Source organism: Ixodes scapularis, unplaced genomic scaffold (genome assembly GCF_016920785.2).
Source record: "Ixodes scapularis isolate PalLabHiFi unplaced genomic scaffold, ASM1692078v2 PGA_scaffold9__187_contigs__length_104089568, whole genome shotgun sequence".
NCBI classification, from domain to species: Eukaryota; Metazoa; Arthropoda; class Arachnida; order Ixodida; family Ixodidae; genus Ixodes; species Ixodes scapularis.
In genome coordinates, this window is record NW_024609884.1 from 85,405,334 (window position 1) to 85,425,712 (window position 20,379).

At 44.8% G+C, this 20,379-nt stretch overlaps 1 protein-coding gene and 1 pseudogene across 1 annotated transcript; both read left to right on the forward strand.

Moving 5' to 3' along the window:
• LOC121832930 overlaps window positions 1-7,778 on the forward strand; it is a 64,666-nt pseudogene extending 56,888 nt beyond the window's left edge.
• Window positions 7,779-15,427: 7,649 nt separating this feature from the next.
• On the forward strand, window positions 15,428-20,067 carry LOC8027663. The gene is made up of 3 exons (XM_042287455.1): window positions 15,428-15,678; window positions 19,354-19,883; window positions 19,950-20,067. The coding sequence occupies exons 1-3, from the start codon at window positions 15,460-15,462 to the stop codon at window positions 20,065-20,067; spliced, it is 867 nt and encodes a 288-aa protein (XP_042143389.1). The 5' UTR covers window positions 15,428-15,459.
• Window positions 20,068-20,379: the final 312 nt, after the last annotated feature.

Below are 20,379 nucleotides of genomic sequence, written 5' to 3' on the forward strand. Positions count from 1 at the left end.
ACCTCAAGAAACACCGTTCTTTGTAAGCGCACCTTTTATAGGCACTTTAATTTAACCAATATGCACCGCCATGCTGCTGAAGAATATTCTGTTACATGCAGTTGCTTTGCGATTGTTATTATATTGATTAGATAAATCGATCGTCAAGCGTTCTCTAACCGAAGCCCTTGTCAACCCGTAGAAACAAAAATTTGGTATATTTTTATGCCAACCAAATATTGATTTTAGTCAGCTAAATATGAATAAGGCAAGCAGAAAAATTTTTAATCACTGGGTGATCTTTTTTAATGAAGGCGAGTCGCAGTTACTGCGCCCCGGACCAGAAGCCCATATCAGAGAATAAAAGCTACTCGGCTTGGCGTCTTCCGATAGATGAGCTGGCCTAGCTGGACTGGCTTAGCCGCTGTGCAAACTGGGCTGCTCTGGCACCGCGTGACGCGGGCGAGAACACGCGATGAATGTGCAACGGGCACAAAGGAGCGGCACGAAGGAGGAAATTAAGAACGGAGGAGGGGAACATGAGTGCCACGAGCCGTGCCACAGTTTCTCGGCCACACCATAGCCACACGGATCAGTGCCACCATCTACTGGTTCAACCAGTGGCTTGTTCAAGATGACTGCCGTGAGATCGGAGCCTTAACGTCCACTTATATGTATATATGTACAGTCGGCGCGGCGAAACTGCGTTTTTATAAGCGTGCATGTTTGTCTGTGATCGTGATGTATGCACAAGCGGGAGACAGTTTCAACGTTCACGTCAACGAATCGAACGAGAAATGCAACCCCACAGGCAAATTTTCACAGTTAAGGTTTATACTTGAAGAAAAACAAAGCGCACGTAAATCGCACCGTCATAAAATACAAAAAAGAAATTAAAAAAAAAAAACGCTACGCACATTGGGGTAAATAGGGTAATTTGAAAAGATGGCACGTTTTCGATTCGTGGCGTGACAACGACCCCCTTCTGTAACGACGTTCGACTTTCTTCGCCCATGCATCGGATAAACGAAGGTTTTCTTTTAATATCGGGATCTCAGTACAATGACAGTTTTCGTAAAATAATCGACTTCTATTTGCGTATTGTCGCGTGGTCAGGTGCGGGCGTTTCTACACTAAGGTTGCAATCTTCTCTTGGATGCAGCGAACTTTTTCTCACAAAGTCCTATGCGGTCGCCATTATTCATGATGGAATTTCAAAGCTGGTGTTGGCCGTAACGCGTTACAAGCATACTTGGGTAGTAATTAAATTACAGTAATTTAATTACATTTTCTTGTAATTTGTAATTGTAATTAATTACTTTAAGCTAAGAGGAATTGTAATTGTAATTTAATTACTTTCTAGCGTCAGTAATTGCAACATTTCAGGCAGAATTACAATTACTTTGCAAGATTTTACGGCGTCGGCACTTTTTCTCCCCTGACCACGGGGACAGCAGTACAGACTAAGCGACAGGGGAGAGTGTGTATCCCAACCTGCTCAAAAGGGAATAAAGCAGGAATGGGAAGGAGAGGCTGGGATAGAACAAAATGAAGCGTTTTGTAAACTGTAAAACGATTTAATAAAAATTTTGAGAAATAATTTTATAAATGAGGGCTACATTCACGTCGGTTTTCGTTCGGATAGCAGTTGAAATCTGTTTCTTCATCTCGTTCGCCTCCTGTTGCTCGTGTTCCTAGGGGTCTCTCTTGTTTCTCATTCCCCTCAGCGGGAATTGGGGTTCGAAGTCGAGCTGGTAGGGCTCCGATCACATCATCCGGTTGAGGTGAAAGGTTCAAGGTTCTCCTTACGCGTCTTCGTCGCTAGCATATTCGCTTACATATTTCAGTCAAGGTTGGGGATTTTACCGTATTTACTCGAGTAATAGCCGCACTATTTATGAACAAGGCCCTTGCGTCTACTTTCGCGCAGAACACAAATACAGCTAATCATCGCTTTGCGCGTAAATAACACAGTGAACAACTAGATCGCGAACACGATTCTCCGTACAAATGCAATCTTCAGAAATTGTATCTTCGCGCGAAGGCGTTATCTCTGTCCTGTAAACCGCTAGAACCATGCTGTCGATCGCTCTGATTGGCAATCCGCGTGGTCCGAGGAAACGCGGACCCTCAGGCTTTCTTCACAAACAGTGCAGCTAATACTCGAGTAAATACGGTATTGTCCATGAAGTTATTCTCTTTTCTTTACAAGTTCCTCACGTCCCTCTACTCTAGCTTGTCTGTTGGTACCACTTGCAGTAAGTTGTGCTGCTCTAACATCGAGGCGAAGAAGCAGCAGGTCTCGTTAACACGACTCACCCCACCTTACTTCCAACCGTTGTTGCTACACTGCTCTTCCCTCTCCCAATCTTCGTATACCTTTCCGCATAAATTTTCATTATTTACTGTTTGCTCCAACCCCCCTTTCAACCGTTTCTCAACCTGATTGGACGAGATTCCAAAACTTTACAAACCGCGGTTCCAGACGGTCAAGAGCTTGTTCTAAAATGAAGTAAAAATGTAATAAAAATCTATCTTTATTTATTGCGAATATAAGAATGCAGGAGTTTATTACTCCAAACTGTTAAGTTCTATAATTCATTTAACAAATTTAATAAAAGAAAAGTACAATAGGTGACATTTATACAGCGGCCATATAACTCGTTTATAGTTACATTGGCGAAGGTGGGTAGCTCTCAGAAATAAGTAATTGTAAAGTAATTACATTACTTTTTAAAAGTAATTTGTAATTGTAATGAATTACTTTCGCGTAGTAGTAATTGCAATTGTAGTTTAACTACTTTTGGAGCGAAATAATTGTAATTGTTATTAAATTACATTTTGAAAGTAATTTACCCATGTATGGTTACAAGTAATGGCGTTACCGGTAATGCGTTCCTTTTTTCGGCAACGTACCCTAGTAAAAAAAATCATTTCTATGAGAAACTTCTTGTGTCCAATAAACACATATGATTCATACAAGGTATATAATAACATATAGGAACATATAAGAACCATATGAGAACTATATAAGAATTATACAGCATATATAAGAACCCCATAAGAAACTTCCCAGTAGTTTCTTATATGGTGCTTGTATGTTCTCACATATCTTATATAGTTCTTATATGGTTCTTATACGGTTCTTATATGTTCTTATATATCTTGTATGATTCATATGTGTTTATTGGACACAAAAATTTCTCATACAAATGAGAATTTTCAATAGGGTAGTAACGCACTCGTTACATTTTCAAAGCTGTAACGAATAATGTACTTACGTTACTTATTTCGAGTAACGGATAACGTAATTACGTTACTCGTTACATCTACCCAAGACAAAAAAAAAAAAAGAAAAAAAACTACACTAAACTTTTTTCCCTGTTTCTAGACTTTGTTTTACCTTAAGTCCAGACGCAGACCACGCTATAGAACTCATGTGACCAATCAGGCAGCGTGAAAAGGGCACCATCACGGTGTTCGTCATGTTTCTGCACGGGTTCTATCATCGCTGAACCAAATCATAAACAAAAAAGGCCTAGTGATTTGTGCTTTTGACAACGCTTGATGGTTCCCATGAGCTCATAGCGTCGGCTGCGTACGGACTTAAGCTGAAACGAAGTAGAGGCGCCAAATCATTTGTTATTGCACTGATTTCACAGACCTTAAAAATGTTCTTCCCCACCCAAAAAGTCCCACTTGAGAAAATCCCCAACGCCCACGCTCCTTGTCCCAATGTAAAAAAAAAGGCTGTTATTGTAAATTAATAAATAAAAAGTAACGCAAAAGTAACGTGCGTTACCTTTTATGGGTAACGGTAGCGCGTTCCTTTTATTTTGATGTGACGTAGGTCACCAACGCGTTCCTTTATTTTGCAAATAACTAGTAAAGTATTTCGTTGCTTTTTTTTAGATAACGCCTACAACATCTGTTTTGGAACGACCAAAGATGGCTATGCCGATACATTTGTATCACGATAATTCCCAGCCCTGGTGCAAGTGTGTGAACGGCGCTTTAGACTGGCGCACATTTCCTGAACATTCAGACGTCTTTTTCCTCCAAGAAATCGCACGTGCAGACTTGCGATATAAATTTAAGTGTTGAGCTATAAGCTCGCTCAAGGTGTATCCACACGATGGACATGTCCGCGGACAAGTTTCTACAAAATCACTGACGTCACCTTTTGTGGGGTTCGAAATCCACCATGTTTCTGGAGAAAACGGCTGGCAAAACTCGGGAGCGTTTCCCCGGACACGCTCCCGAGTTTCGCCTGAATCACATGAACAAACGTCATTAGTCCGCGGGCCTCCCGGACCACATTTTTCGAGATTTTCAGCGCGTACTCATGTAGGTTTTGTCTGGTTCGTGGTGGTTCACTGCAGGGTCATTCCATGCCAAAAGAGACGGCAATTTTCGTCATATTTTGGATATGCTTGAAAAAAATAATATGAATAAAGACACATCTGAAAGTAAGGATGGCTAAGTTTGAGGGCTGTATCTAGTTTATTTTTGCTGACGTCATGCTCCAGAGTGCGGGGAATAGGAGAAAACCTTCTGTACTTCAAAAAATTGCTGAAAAAAAGCCATTTTTACCACACAATTTTACATTTGCATGCAAAAGAGCACTAATATATTCTATCTTACCTTGAAAGGAAAACACCTTACGCCGCCATTTTGGGTCCAGACAGGCACTCCAAACTGAAATTTGTTTTAAAGATTTCTTGCATTTTTTTGTCAGATTGAAATTAAAATTTGATTAAGAAACTTTTTTACTTATTTTTATAAACCTTATACTCGATTAGGTTGCATTACAATTGTAAAAAATTATTGGGGCAGTTTTTAAATAAATAGTGAATATGTCAGGGTGAAAAAAAAGCAATGTGGGCAACGGTGCTTGCATTTTCTGATATAGCCGAAAGTTCAACCGACCCCATCTGTTCAACATATCAAAAAATTGGAAAAGTACTTTTTGTTATTTTGGAGAAATTTTTTTTAAATATGAGGCTGAACGGCATCACCTCCAGGCGTCCACCTCATCGGCAACGCACGCCGTCTGCTACGGTCGAGTGAAACGCTGCACGGGTTACTTAATTTCTTAATTATATTTGTATAGCTAAAGCTGAGGATCTTGACATTATGACATGTCTTTTTATAGTGACTAGAGGGTGCTTTTTTTTTTTTTTTTTTTTTTTTGCTGTAAACTATATGTCCGGTGCGCTTGCAAGTTGAATAGCGACAACTCTAAATATTGTTTGGGATACTTTTTATCAAAGCCGAAACAAAGCACATTTGCAGCTCAATGGCGTTTCTGTTTCTTCTTATGTAAATAAATGGAAAATATAGTCCAGAAATAATATATCACATTTAGAATATCAGTGTGTCATTAGCTTTCAGTTCATGTCATAGGCTAGAACACTGCACATGTCTGGAACGCCACCGGTGTGATCCGTCTGCTGCGATGTCTTTAAATTCGCATGCAAAACTCTTCCTGCACGATAGATGTGGGTGTTATTTTAGCTACCACGTAATAATATTCTTTTGGCACACAATTTGAAGGCGTTAATGTCACTTTACATGTGCTCCGGTCACGGGAGACAATGCCGTCGACTGCTAAACGAGTTTGTGAATGCAGACGGTTCGTCAGAATTGGTTAGCAGACGGCACGTCTTCACTTTTTGGTCATACCGCATTTACTTGTAAAAAAAATGAAATAGTGGATGCGGGAGATCGTCAACAATGCCGAGCGATAACGGTGATTTGGCTTCCTCTTCAACGAAAAGGTATTGGGGTGCAAATGCATAGTGCAACTGAAAAACAGAGAGTGAAACACTGGAAGAAACAGAACATTCAGGCTAACGGCCATTCGAAGGTTATAACACAACAGAAACATGTTGCGTGTTTACCGCTTGTAAGATATATGTCTCCCCTATATAAAAAAAAATTTACGTGTTGTGCACCTATCGGAAACCCCTAAATATGAGTATTCGCTTGCCCTTTCTGGTATATTGAGGTCTTATCTGAGTGACATCTGTATATAGTATTTCTAAACTATATATATACATTACATTCATGTACATGAGAAAAAGAAATGTCGGTGAGCTACAAATGTGATTTGTTTCGGCTTTGATAAAAAGTATCCCAAACAATATTTCGAGTTGTCGCTATTCAACTTGCAAGCGCACCCAAAGATATCGTTTAGAGCAAAAAAAAAAAAAAAGCACTTTCTAGTTACTATAAATAGACATGTCATAATGTCAAGATTCTTAGCGTTAGCTATACAAATATAATTACCAAAATTAAGTTCCCCGTGCAGTGTTTCACTCGACCGTACCAGACGACGGCGTGCGTCGCCGACGAGGTGGATACCTGGAGGCAATGTTGTTCTGCCTCATATTAAAAAAAAATTTCTTTCCAAAATATTAAAAAGCACTTTTCTAATTTTTTGATATGTTGAACAGAGGGGGTTGGTTAACCTTTCGGCTATTTCAGAAAATGCGAGCACCGTTGCCCACATGGCTTTTTTTTTTTTTACCCTCTATGTGGCCGTTTTTGAAGAAAGTGACATATTCACTATTTAATTAAAAACTGACGGAATAATTTTTGTAATTGTAATGGAACCTAGTCGAGCATAAGGTTCAGAAAAATCAGTGAAAAATTGTTTTTAGTAAAACTTTAATTTCAAGTTGGCTAAAAAAAATCAAGAAATCTTTAAAATTTGCTTAGGTTTGGAATGCCTGCCTGGATCCAAAATGGCGGCGTAAGGTATTTTACTTTCAAGGTAAGATAGAATATATTAGTGATCGATAGCATACAAAAATAAAATTATGTTGTAAGAATAGCTTTTTTTACCAATTTTTTTAAATACGGAAGGTTTTCTCCGATTCCCCGCACTTTGGAGCATGACGTCAGCAAAAATAAGCGTAATTCAGCCCTCCGAACTTAGCCATCCTTACTTTTAAACGTGTCTTTATTCATAGTATTTTTTTAAGCATATCCAAAATATGACGAAAATTGCCGTCTCCTCCGAGGATAAGCCGCGGGGACCGATTGCGCCAAACTGCCCGTGCTATCTGTTCGGTGTACGATCTTTTTTTGATGTGGACCTTTTTCAGCGTTCCTGCTTACACACTAAAATATTTTGCTCCCTTAAGGGTGTAAAAGGCCTGTTCCAGAGACCCACCCCCTTGTTATACCCTTTCATAACCAATAGTAATTACGTTTTTTTTTTTCTCGTTTCTTCCCCCCGATTATCAGAATACACTGAATAGTAATGCCCGTGAGGCGTTGTAGGTACAGTGTGAATAAATGAAGAAACTGAGAAATAGTATCTGTAATAAATAAATATATTAACATTTTACCCCCCAAGGTGATCTAACTTCTACTCTATGCGCCGTGAAACTGAGGGAGAGGGTGACGACGAGAGGGTATGTCTGATTGGAAAGCTCTGTTTGGAAAGATTAGTGGGTAGACCTCAACTGCCTTTGTCTCCACTGCACTCGTCGAACGCGTTAGAATGCGGATGCCGGTGTCCTGCTCCCCGTCATTGCCTCTATTTCAGAACTATTCCATAACTTATCTAAAAAAAATTATTCTCCCCGATTAAACGCCACATGCATACGAGTTTGCCACGAAAAGTAAGATCCAAGCATTTATCAACCTCGCTGACTTTCATTGGCACATTTCAGTTCATCGAACCCGTCAGATACATCCAGGGCGTATTGCCAAATCACGAACTAACTTTGGGCGTGAAAGAGATGACCATACATTTCCTGAACTATTACATCATATCACATCGCTAGAAACTCCTGGGTGAAACAAAAATGAGGTTGTACGAAAATGTGCATTCTTTGATCGATGGGTTTTTCTTATTTATTCTTGCGCAATCATGCATTGTTGCTTTCCTGGAAGGGGTACGGATCGAGGGGCGAGTGCTCGTCAAGCTGCATAAAATCGGCTTTGTCCCCTCGGTCTCCCCCGTCGCTGATGAGGAAAAATGAACAACGTTTCAAACGGCATTGAATAAATCGACGAAGACCATGCGAACAGTCACGCAAGCAGAGCCGCTTCATGTCGGCGAAGAACTCCGAGAAAGGCGCCGTTCCGGGAATCGTCGAAGCACTCTAGAATTCGTGAAAAAGGCTCATTGACTCCTCCCAAAACTCTATTCTCGAAATCGCGTGCCCAGTTTGTGGCAGGCGCTGATTTTATAAAGGGGCTTTAGTTTGTGGTTCTCTCTCTCTTCTTTGTTTATAACCGTTTTAAAGCACGAAATTAATTTAACGAAACCGCCCAATTCCAATATGTTGTCCGTCCGCACATCCGTTCGTCCGCCCGTCCGCACATTTCCCGCTCAATTTAGCGGGGAAATTGCCGTGGCGTGACCTACATACAAGTTCGGTTTCCCCGCTGAATCCATACGAAAAAAGTGATGTCACGTGATTTCACGAGACCTGCAGACCAAATTCAGTTTCCCCGCTCAATTTGGCGGGGAAATTGAGGTCACGTGAACTATACACCAATTCAGTTTAATCGCTAAATTTGGAGGTGAAATTGGTGTTGCGTGACCTGACGTCACGTGACCTATTACAGCAATATATTTTCCTGTTCAAATTATCTCGAAAATCGATGTCACGTGACCTTTGTACCACGTAACCTTTGTACCCTGTTACATTAAACGGTGAAATCCATAAAAAAAAAAAGTTTTTTCTTCACTCCCCGAAACGAATGTTTAAAGGGGATTCACCCACTCGGTCGCTCAATGGGCGAATTTCACTACACAAACCCAGTGTTGTGCCAGTTACAGAAAAAGAGTAACGAAATAGCTTGACTCGTTGGCTTTGAAAAAAGTTAATGCCTTACAGAGCTACGTTAACATTTTTGCAAATGTAACGAAATACCGGCGTCATTACTTCCTATGACTAACGGACGTTACTATTACGTTAGTTTGTTATTACTTTGTGCTTCACTGTTAATATATGAAGCTGTTTATAATAAACCGCCTTTATAAACTTTGCCAACAATACACTTGTTTAGACAGATTATTTATTTATTTATTTGTACAGTGCAGCGCCGAAGCATTACAGCAGGGGAGTGGGGTACAGATCACATTTATACGTTGGAAACTCACACAAACAGCATAAAGCGGCAGGGATTCTCAAATAAGGGGACGTCTTTCTGGTGACGGTCGCCGTTAGATGCTGCGATAACCTTGCCACTTGTTAGCTGGGCCAGCTTGTTTGTCTGGCCTCGGCAGGATGTTTAATGTATATCCTCAGACGCGTGACGCTTCGCGAGCGCGATTAGGAGAATAGACCTATTGCCTAGTTACCCAAGCATCGAGGAGAATGCAGGGATTGGTGTTCCACGTGCCGCACGTGCTGGCCTCAGCAGTAATAACTTTTCTAAAGCAAATGCCTAGAACAAATCGCGTCTTGCACCCGCGTTCGTCAACGCTTTCTTTTGGTTATTTACTTCGAATGTTCTATCGGGGAAGGCGAGCGCGTGTGGCACGTGGAACACCAATTCCTGCATTCTCCTTGATGCTTGGGTAATTTAGCGATACGTCTATTGAACCTTGCCCATAGCACCTGCCTGGGAAGAAAGACCGCTCTGAAAAGAACGGCCGGACGCACATCACGTAAGGAACACAAAATAGACCTCGTCATGTAATCAAAGTTAATCCGGTAAAATAAACGTTATTTTATTCCTTCAGAAACCAATGTCGCATTTCCAATTAACTACAAGCGTGAGCACCCGGCCACCGCTGACACACTTGTTTTGGTCTAAAAGGAGGGAACGTCAACGCTTCCAAACTTTATTGTCTCTTTCCAGCGAGACGGAGGCCCGAACCCTGAGGGTACGGCGATGGTGATTCTAGCAGCTGCTATACAAAGACTGCACCAAGGACGCTTAGGGGTTCCGCGCAGCGTTAATATCGCGCCTTTTGGGCCCGGTCGTGGGCACGTGAAAAATGTCTTCCGAAGGAGTTTCAAATGACGCCGCTTACACATAGCTTTCTTGGGGTTTCTTTGCCACTTTTACGTACTGTACATAATAAAAAAATATATTGCTTTTAAACAATCACGCAGGCGTTTTTAATCAAAAGTAACGAGTAACGGGTAACGAAATTTGAGAGGAGATACCGTAAAATAATAACGACATTACTTTACTCGTTGCTCATTTGGGATTCTAACGAGTACGTTTCGTAAAAAAACTAACGCGTTACCAGTAACGTCGTTACTTGTAACGCGTTAGTTCCAACGCTGCACAAACCTGAGTTCCAGGAATGCACCAGAGTATTGATTATTTTTGAGGTTCATTATGAAGAGCCAATGAAGGTCGTACGACCCTTAATGTTCCTTTTCAGAGCGCTGTATATTTCAATAAAATCCAGAAATATGACCATTTTGACTGTTTTGTGCACATTTTAAGACAATTTTGAAATTAAATTTACTTGGATGATAAAGTGACAACACGAATGCTAGTACGGACTAGAAGTGTCTCCCATCTTAATGTTAAGGCTCTGACGGAAAGCCCAAATGTCTTAATATTTTCGTATTAGTGTAAATAAACTAGACAGTGCCTTTTTCCCTAGATTTTTTTTTTTTTTTAATGGGTTCAACGAGATGGCGACACCAGCACCAAATGACCCAAGCCAGTGCATTTGTTTTGTTGCTGTTTTCACGAGTTTGCACGGACGGCGACTCGCGGTACGAGTTCTTTGCTTGACATGCCGAGATCGGTTTTGCCGTTTTGCTGGAGAATCCTCTGTGTGGGATCTCTGTCTATAGCTGCTGCACCACATAAAAAATACAACCAATGAGAGGCGACGCATGCATGACGTAGTGATGCCATGGCAACATGCTGTCTTTCGCCCTCGCACGACGAGCTTTCACTTTCAATTTTAGATTGCCCTCGGCCAATGCCACGACCTATGCGGACAATGTGCCACGTAACCTATCCCTCCGCAAGTCCCTAGGTAACACCGAAGAGTCCCACGCCCTCAGGAAAGCCACGTGATGTGTTTGTTTGTCTTGGAAGCAGAGTCAAATCATCAAATACGCCAATGCACGAGCTGGTGCAGAGTGCGACGTTTGGACGGAAGCAAATGGCGGCGCAACACTAAAATGAGCGGCTATGGGGCGGCCCCTGAAAGGAAACTGCGGTGCCGCTCTCGTTTCTGGTCTCGTAGAACGTGTCTCTCGCGTTCACCAACAGTGGTTGTCGGTACTTCTGAGAAACGCCAAGCGTGAATTTTATCCAGAAACTTTAGCTCACAGCGCTGATTAGGCTTCCCTGGCTTTTATCGGCCGCTTCACATATTGGTCATCTTGTGGCCCATCTTATATTTGCAAAAAAAGAAATGCGATGTGGTGTATCTGAACGTCAGAGCTCAGGTCATAATTCATTTAATTATGAATCTGTGTAGAAATGCCCTGTCTTTCCTATTCGGTATATGTGCGTGAACCAAGGTGGACGTTGATGAATCCGTGACAACCGTGAATATGGTAATCCAACTCAGCGCTTTGACTCTGCGGTGTCACGTAGCTCTAAAGAGAAGAATACACAAGCTCGGTCCGAGTTAGCGCTATAAATGGCTTGCACGTAACGTCCTTGCACCATACCGGTGTGCATTTTACTTCTTTCCCCCAAAAGAAGAAATGCGATAGTACACAGTTTACACTGCAAAAGATACACGCTCACAAGCAAGTCCACCACAATGGCAGCTGGTGTGACGTCAGTGCAGGCCATAAAACCATTTCGCTCGTGCCTTCGGGCTCCCTTGCAGTTATGGTGAAATAGGGCCTTATGTACATAGACGCTTTAGACACGCGCCAGATTACAACCGCCATTGCTGACTTTCTCTTGTTTTACCGAGATACCAAGTCACTGAAACGGGCGTTGTCGAGCCTTCACAAAGACCAATGCTGGGAAGGACACATGCAGTAGAATCTAAAATGGCAATAACCTTACGTGCTAGGGTAATGATGAAGTGAATTATTAGGAATAAGAGGAAAGAAAAACAGAAGTTGTATGTTATGGCGGCGGGCATGCACATTTGCCGAGAGATGCAGAAGTCCGAATAATCAGACATATAAACAAGGGGTCCCTGAATAGCCGAGATGTATCATACGGCCGCTACAAGCCATCAGAGTCAATCCTGCACTGAGGGGATGGGACTGTCCGGGTTCGCCTTGCGATTCCCGGAGCTCTAGGTCACATGGTGCTGGATGGGCTGTGATGGTTACTCTGGAATAGCTCACGGCATCAGCCGCGGTCATATGCTCCTGAAAATGAAAGGAGGATGGGTGGCAGCACAAGGCATTGCGCGTTGCCATGGCATCATTACGTCCTGCATGCTGCATGCATCCTCTCAAAACCATTCTCTAGACGACAGTGAAATCTCGAAGTTCTCCGGCAAAGCCATGGGGCAAAGGGGACCTCGGCCGCAGCCGGTGTCAAGCAAACGGCACGCAAGGAATGAATTGAGATGTATTCTTTATTTTTTAGCGATATGCATCTAAAAAGTTTATTTGTATTATTTACAAGCACTCTAAACCTCTGTCCAATCTTAGAATCGATGGTCCCAAGCATGCACGACAGTCAACGTCGCTTGTTTTCTTTCCTCACACTGGCGCTAGCCTCTACAATTGTTTATCCCTTTTAACCTGCAGCGCCCTCAGGTATGATTGCAGGGGCGCGAACAAGCGTACCATTTATGGCAGGTTGCTAGGCAATTGTGTTGCATATGTGAAACGTTCTAGCATCACAAACGGTTTGTGGTACTCTGAGTTTCAAGAAGCCAGACACGTATACGTTCACGGCGCTCGCATACTATGTGTACACTTGATATTTGTCCCAAAAATGAAGCGATACTACCGCTAATCTGGCTGATAAACCTGGCGATCTTCCAGCGCCTTTCCTACTCTCAAGCTCCTCTCCCTCAGCTGGGACTGGTGGTGGAGCTCCTCCTCGCCTACATTACTCCTCCTTGCTTACCCTTCTGGTCACATAACTTCCCCATTAACCAATCAGCGTCGAGCACGAGCACCCCACTCCTCCTCTCTCACCCGTAAACCAATCAATGTCGAGCCTCACGATCACGCTTTTATCTGGGCTTCACGAAATGCCGAACACCTAACCAAAAACCGTTTCAAGTAAAAAAAAAAAAGAAAAAAAAACAAAAAAAAAACAACGTTTTCACATTTGCGGCGCAAACAATCTCGCAAGGCAATGCATTCAATTCATTAACAATCCTCCCCCCCCCCCCCCCCCCCCACAAAAAAAAAAGAAATTTAGCCAACTTTGTTTTGGTACGGATTGTTCGTATTTTATGAATGCGGCCTATTTTCGTTGTAAAATATAATCGACCCTTTCCGAAATGCAGTGCCATCTGGTTGCTCAAAAAGCAGTTTCCCTTCGGACATACTAATGGCGGTCATGCTGTATTTCAACGGGCACCGTCACTTTAGCACGTCAGTGGCACATGAGGATTGGTTCTTCGATCACCTCATAATGTTTTCTTGATTTGTTTGTTACTGTTTCAATGTACTCTTTAAAAAAAAGCCCGTGCGTCTGCTTTCCCGCACAACACTCAGAGAGCCAATCATCGCAACTTACGGAGGCAGCTCAGCGAATGACGATGCCGAAACATATGTTTAGACCAAAAAACGCAGTCCGAGTTGTGACATTAAGCAATGCAAGCGTGACGTTTTGCATTGCTTAATGTCACAACTCAGACTGCGTTTTTTGGTCTAAACATATGTTTCGGCATCGTCATTCGCTGAGCTGCCTCCGTAAGTTGCGGTGATTGGCTCTCTGAGTGTTGTGCGGGAAAGCAGACGCAGGGGCTTTTTTTAGAGTGATAGCGCACATAAGAAATGAGCAGTACAAAGCGGCGACCCATAAGAAGGGTTCCGTGTTTTAGGCGTTTATTTTCCCCACATAGTTAGTGCATTTCGGTGTCAATGTTCGGTCCCAGAGACGGTGTTTATCGTGGCTGATGTTAAAGAAATTGGGACACGGGCATGCGGTCGCCCAACCTCTATAGGACATGCATGCGACCCAAATATGGAGTGTCCCAAGCGGACCTTCCGCTGTAAAACGAACCGTAAAAATCGGCGCCTGCACATAGAAAGCTCGAACTTCGGTCGAGTGTGAGCTGATCAGGTCAATTTTAGCGTCTGAAATTTCAAATCGTTGTTCTCTGCCTGTAACAAAAAAAAATTAATAAAAAAATTGTCAAAGTCATGGTTGGACGCTTTCGCAGACGACAGAGTTAGCGACGCTATTTACTTGTGGCGCCATCTTCCAATACATAGTTTGCACGTGACGTCATTCAAAGAGCGCTCCGATGACCACCAGAGAGGAGGGCAGTCGTCGCTATTCTCCCCCCAGAAGATTATAGAAGATTATCCCGTCACTCAAAATTCTTACAAAAGCAGTTTCCCTCTCCTCCTCTTACATGGAGGCCAAAAATATGCGACGTGACGTCAGTGCAACCTGTGTTATTATGCAGCGAGCAGACGATGCGCTCTGTCGTCTGCTCACTGCGCCTTCCGAAGATGGCGCCACAAGTAAATAGCGTCGCTGACTTGGTCGTCTGCGATCATAATTATGAATTAATACATTCAGGCAAGGGGGGAGACAAAAAGGGGACATACACACCACCGTCTCAAAAGGTTGAGTGCGGTCCGTGACCGCGCTCAACCTTGAGTTTGGTAAGTTTGTGGTCTATTTTTTTTTCTTTTTATAAAAAAGATAATAAGGTTTGAACTTTCACACACTAAAACTGACCTGCTCAGTGCACATTCGATATAGTTTTAACTCTCTATGTCCGGGCGCCGATTTTTCCGGCTCGTTTTATAGCGGAAGGCCCGCTTGGTACGCCCTATATTTCGAAAATGTCCCGGTGCCAATAAGAAAAAGAAACGAGATAAGGAGTTCGGTTCCTTGAGAAAAAATCAGCCTCGTGCAAAGTTCGGTGTGGTTGAAGCTTGGTTTTTGGTTATACGTGCCATGATCCCTGGGTTTTTCTTATACAATCACATCTTCGATTCGTTCTTTTTTTTTTTGAGAGGGGGGGGGGGGGAGGGGGTTCCGATTTTGATAAAACCGGGTCGGGAGTTAGTTTTCGTGATTTATCGGTATTTATTGAAAATACGAAAGCCGAGCCATCAGCTCCTTGATTTGATTTCCACCATCAAAAGGCTGTAGAGCCAAACCTGTGAAAAGAAATTTATTGGACCACATTCCGAATTATACGCGGTTACACAGAAATCGCATCGAACTAGTCTGCCGTGTTGTACTGACGTCTCTAGCGTACAAGGAAACAAACAACGACGACACACGGTGGGGCGTTCAAGGCCCGCAGCTCGCAGACTGGCCGTTGGCCGTCCGACCCTTGAAACACTGCCGGCCCGCAGGCCGCGCGTCGTCGAAGCCCGAGGCTACGGCGGGCCATGCGGGGTCCCGGCTGACATGTGGAGCGAGGGACCAAGCCCGCTGGCCGGCGGCACCCCAACAGCCCCGGCCGTGTGCCTCCCTCTGGCGGCCGCCTCGCCCAGCACCGAGGGCATGGCCCGCTCCCCCAGCCACGAGTCCTTCGGCACGGACCTGTCGCTGCTCTCCCTCTCCAGTCTCGGCTCGGAGCTCGGGAGGCTCCGAGCGGGACAGCGCGCCAATCGCAGCTTGCTCCAGGTGACCGTTGAGGAGGTGTCTCCTGCCCGCAAAACGAAATCGTTTGGCACCCGCGAGGGTGTAATGCTTATATACAGTTCTCGTGGTGTCTGAAAGTGATCAATTTGTTAGTGTAAAGTTGTTTGCATTTCTGACGGCTGTGTAACTTACTCTGTTATTAATAACGCTTGCTGTAGGACTCTGTAAACTTCTGGACTATAATTTATCTCATTGAGTTGCCTGCGTGGCGGAAGGGTTCTGTTTCGCCCACCAGAGGTAGTGCTCGAACGCTGGAGTAGAAAGAGTAGTGTTCGAACGCTGGATGGTCCCTTCCCCAAGGAGTCTTTTGGGGTGTCACTCATTGCCTCAATTGATTTGTGACGTAAAACGTCAATTTTTTTTTCCTTCGTCTCACCCTACGATTGACTGAAGGCCAAATCTCCGGCCACTAGGTCCAGTCAGGAACCAGTCAGAAACCACTTATTGCTCTGACGTCCGTATCAGTGCTCAGGGGCGCGGGCACAATCTATACCCGTTGATTTCTAGCTGGCTCGCGATTGGACCTGGCGCTCCGTAGCGTTGGCTTTCAGTCCGTCGTCGGTTGAGACGACGCATGGCGCGAAGCATCTTTGTAAACTCCCGGATTAGTGCCAAGATTAGAGAATGACCGTTGATCTTTCCAAATCAGTCTTTATGACGATATCAACAAAGATCAAACCTTACGTAGTTTATTTATATAACATTAGAAATACCTGTATGCAGACGGTTTTGTGTGTGTGTGTGTGTGTGTGTGTGTGTTTGTGTGTGTGTGTGTGTGTGTGTGTGTGTGTGTGTGTGTGTGTGTGTGTGTGTGTGTGTGTGTGTGTGTGTGTGTGTGTGTGTGTGTGTGTGTGTGTGTGTGTGTGTGTGTGTGTGAAATATTGAGAGCTTTTATCAGTAACCTGAAATGGAACGACCACTTGAACAAAATTTGTTCTATATTAATTGAAAAAGTTGTTCTTCCTGCGAAGGAAATTAAAAGGGTCTCCTCGAATCTAAAGTTTGAAGCACATCGTGTTTCATGTTCGACGAGTACGATGCGCCTAAATTTTGTAGAATTCGTGTCACGCTAACGACAATACGTGGTTGGGCGTATCCAACACCATGCTCCTAGGTTTATCTTGCCTGACTATTGACCTTCATCACCAGTAAATAATATATGTTGAAGCAATGGGGTTGGAGCCGTTCCCATATACGCCCGCAGATCTCAAGGCGAAGATTCCTGTATTTGCTCTCTCACAGTATAAATGATTTGTCAAGTGAAACACGCCTATTTTATGTTCTCGTTAAGTCAACAAGTGTAATATCCAATTTATACGGTCAGCCTAAATGTATCTACAGGGTGTCACAAAAGAAAATTTACACGGTCTTTTTTACCGCAAAAATAACCTAGTCATCGCCGAACGCTCATTCTCCGCCCAAAGGTAGAGCTAGAGGTCACAACCAGATGCCAAAGTTTCAGCCCGATCCGATAACTTAATCAAAAGTTATAAGTGATTTTCTGAAAATTTCAATGGGAAGATGGCGGCCGACGGAATTTTCGAATAGATGGGGCTCTATGGCACCAGAAACCGAAAACGGGCAAAAATGGGCTCCATTTTCCCATTGAAATTTTTAGAAAATCACTTATAACTTTTCATTAAGTTACCGGATCTGGCTGAAGCTTTGGCATCTGGTTGTGACCTCTAGGTCTACCTTTGGGCGGATAATGAGCGTTCGGCGATGCCTAGTTTATTATTGCGGTAAAAAAGACCGTGTAAATTTTCTTTTGTGACATCCTGTATAACAAGGATCATTTTGCAGTCGGCAAATCAGCCCGCGCCCTTGCGTCGGAGCACATGCCACGCGCGGATGATAGCGAACTGATTCGCTGCCGGACATAAAGGTACCTATCTTGTAGATCCCTTTATGTTCGTGTAAATGGGGTATAATACCTTGTTCACACGATCATAAAGATACCTATAACATAGAGACTTTGATGGTCGGCGGCAAATCGGCTCGCTGTGCTCCGTGCGTGGCACGTGCCCGCAAACTAAGAGCGTGGACCGATTCACCGATTGCAAAGGAACCTGTATTATAGTACCCTTAGGTAACCCCTGAAAAGAAAAGAAAAACATTTTAAACAGTTTGGTTGGGACACGCGTGTCAAAAAATTAGTTTTACGGGAAAAAAGTTTGAGGAATATTGACGGGGCGAGATTTATTTTAAATTCTGCGCGCAATGTCCATGACGTCACGGTATGGTCATACACTCTTCCCACCTCAACGAGAGGGGGTCATGCGTACACTCCCTCCATCTCAACGTGATGGCCAAACCGATCCACCTCTCCTCCACGCTCCCGAAAAGCCGAGAGAGAAAACAAGGGGAAAGGAGGCCACTACCGACTAAATCGCGTCTCGCGCCGCCAATATTGCTCAAGAAAATAATTTTTTTTTTCGCGTATAATTAATTTTTTGACACGCATGTCCCAACCAGTCTGTTTAAAAAAAAGCTTTTTTTTTTTGTTTTCAGGGGTCCTTTAAGCCGGATTCACACTGCTTATACAGCATACAAAATACATTCTGCATACAGATTCGAACACGAGCTACCACGAGATCGGCTCTTCGAACGCCGCATGGCAGTGCGTTCAAGGAGAAAACTTGGCACGCGACATTCGAAGCATGGATATTGCGGTGGCTGATATTTGCAGACTGCCTTTTGTATGGTGTATGAGTAGCGTGAACACGGCTTTAGGCTGGCCGTGTGAATCGAGCATAAATCACTCCAAAGTAATACGCCTATACTTTGACAGGACAACATTCTTCGAAAAATCGCTTTTACTGATAAAAAAAACCCTTTTCAAAAGTCCATCAAGCAACATTGGCAGTCGCCATTGCTTGGACACGAGGCGCGTGATTGGATCCGAGTTCACGCCGAACGCTGACGTCACCCTCGTTTCCCAATACGTGCTCACACTCTAAAAAAAAAGCCCGTGCGTCTCCTTTCCTGCACAACACTCGGAGAGCCAATCAGCGCAACTTACGGAGGCAGCTCAGCGAATAACGATGCCGAGACATATGGCTAGACCAAAAAACGCAGTCTTAGTTGTGACATTAAGCATTGCAAAACGTCACGCTTTTTCATTGCTTAATGTCACAACTCAGACTGCGTTTTTTGGTCTAAACATATGTTTCGGCATCGTCATTCGCTGAGCTGCCTCCGTAAGTGGCGCTGATTGGCTCTCCGAGTGTCATGCGGCAAAGGAGACTCACGGGCTTTTCTTAGAGTGCAGAGTATACTATATGAGCAAGCAATGGCGGACACGCGTTGGCGCAGACTTTCGAAAAGGATCTATTGAACAGTGGAACTGCTCGCCCCGATTGCTCCTCAAATTCACAAATGTGTTCCTAATGATCTAAAGCCTATTTAAATTCTTCCTTGCACGCGAGAGATTATGTGCGTTATAGAGACTTTGAGGCATACTTGGTTCCACTTCGAGCAGCAAAAGCTACACGGACCCGCACATTGAACGAGCCTGCCGAGAACGCCCGCTCGGGCAGGGTTCGCGTTTGTAGCTTCGGCTTCGCTCGCACTTGTGATGAAGTCTAGTAGCAGCTAGCAGAGAGGCGAGCCCAACGAGGCCCTTGCTAAGGACGCCTCATCGACTCTGGTGCCCAGGTGCCCGGCGTGTGCTTCGGCTCGCGGAGGCCCATCTCGGGCGAGGTGTTGCTCGAGGAGGAGTCCGAGGCGATTCGCAGCTGCGGCGCCCTCTCGTCGGTTCTGGGCCTGGTGAAGAGCTTCAGCACCGGCGACATCAACCAGACGGCGGTAGACGAGAACGACGCTCCGCTCCGTGCCAGCGTCTCCGAAGTGGCCTTGTGCGCAGCGCTGCCTCCCCGAGGCAGGCTGGACTACGCGTCGCGGTCCTGCTCCACCTGGGTGGCCGTGGGGGACGTGTCGTCCACGTCGCAGCTACCATCGCCGCAGGGGCTGCCGGCGCCGACCAACGCCACCGGCGGCGACGCGTCGCCTGGCTTCACGGCGGCAGACCTAGTCCGCTCGGTGAACAAGAAAGTGCGCCAGATGTACATTCGACGCCGACTCCTGTCCACGTACAAGGCGCTCGAGCGACTCACCAAGAGCGAACTGAACTTGAGCGGCCAGCCGAGGGACGACCTGCCGCAGGTGCACGTGACGAGCGAGCTCAACCGCTGCATCCGGGACGAGTTGGACCTGTCGTCGCTGGGCTTTCGGGGCGCCAACCGCACGCTGTCGCTGACCGTCAAGGACGTGGAGAGAGACCGGGGCAAGCCGCTCACCAAGTTCGAGCGCAACATGATGATCTTCAACTGGCTGCAGAGCCTCGACGAGAACACGTTCGAGCAGTCCTAGTCGAGCGCCTTGCCCACCTTGGGGGCAGCGGCCCGACCCGGTCCCCGACCATCAGGTCCCGGCCACACGACGGCCTGTAGCGTGCCTCGTCTTCCCGGTAACCAGGTACACATCGCACCCCGTGTTTTGGATCGTCACCGGCCGCTCTTCGATGGAACACACCTTTTGGACGTGAATTGATCAGACCGCCCATATTCCGACCGAACGAGCGAAATGATGTCTTTGCAATGTCGGTCGGGCACCGCTGTGTTGACAATAAAGCGGTAGAGACCGATTAACTACGCAGTCGCGTAAAAACTCGCAGCTCGTTAG

Coding starts and splice junctions, on each gene's coding strand:
- LOC8027663 (XM_042287455.1), top strand. CDS start 15,460: ATGTGGAGCGAGGGACCAAGCCCGCTGGCCGGCGGCACCCCAACAGCC. Junction 15,679..19,353: donor CCAATCGCAGCTTGCTCCAG/GTGACCGTTGAG, acceptor TCTGGTGCCCAG/GTGCCCGGCGTGTGCTTCGG. Junction 19,884..19,949: donor CACGTGACGAGCGAGCTCAA/CCGCTGCATCCG, acceptor CCGCACGCTGTC/GCTGACCGTCAAGGACGTGG.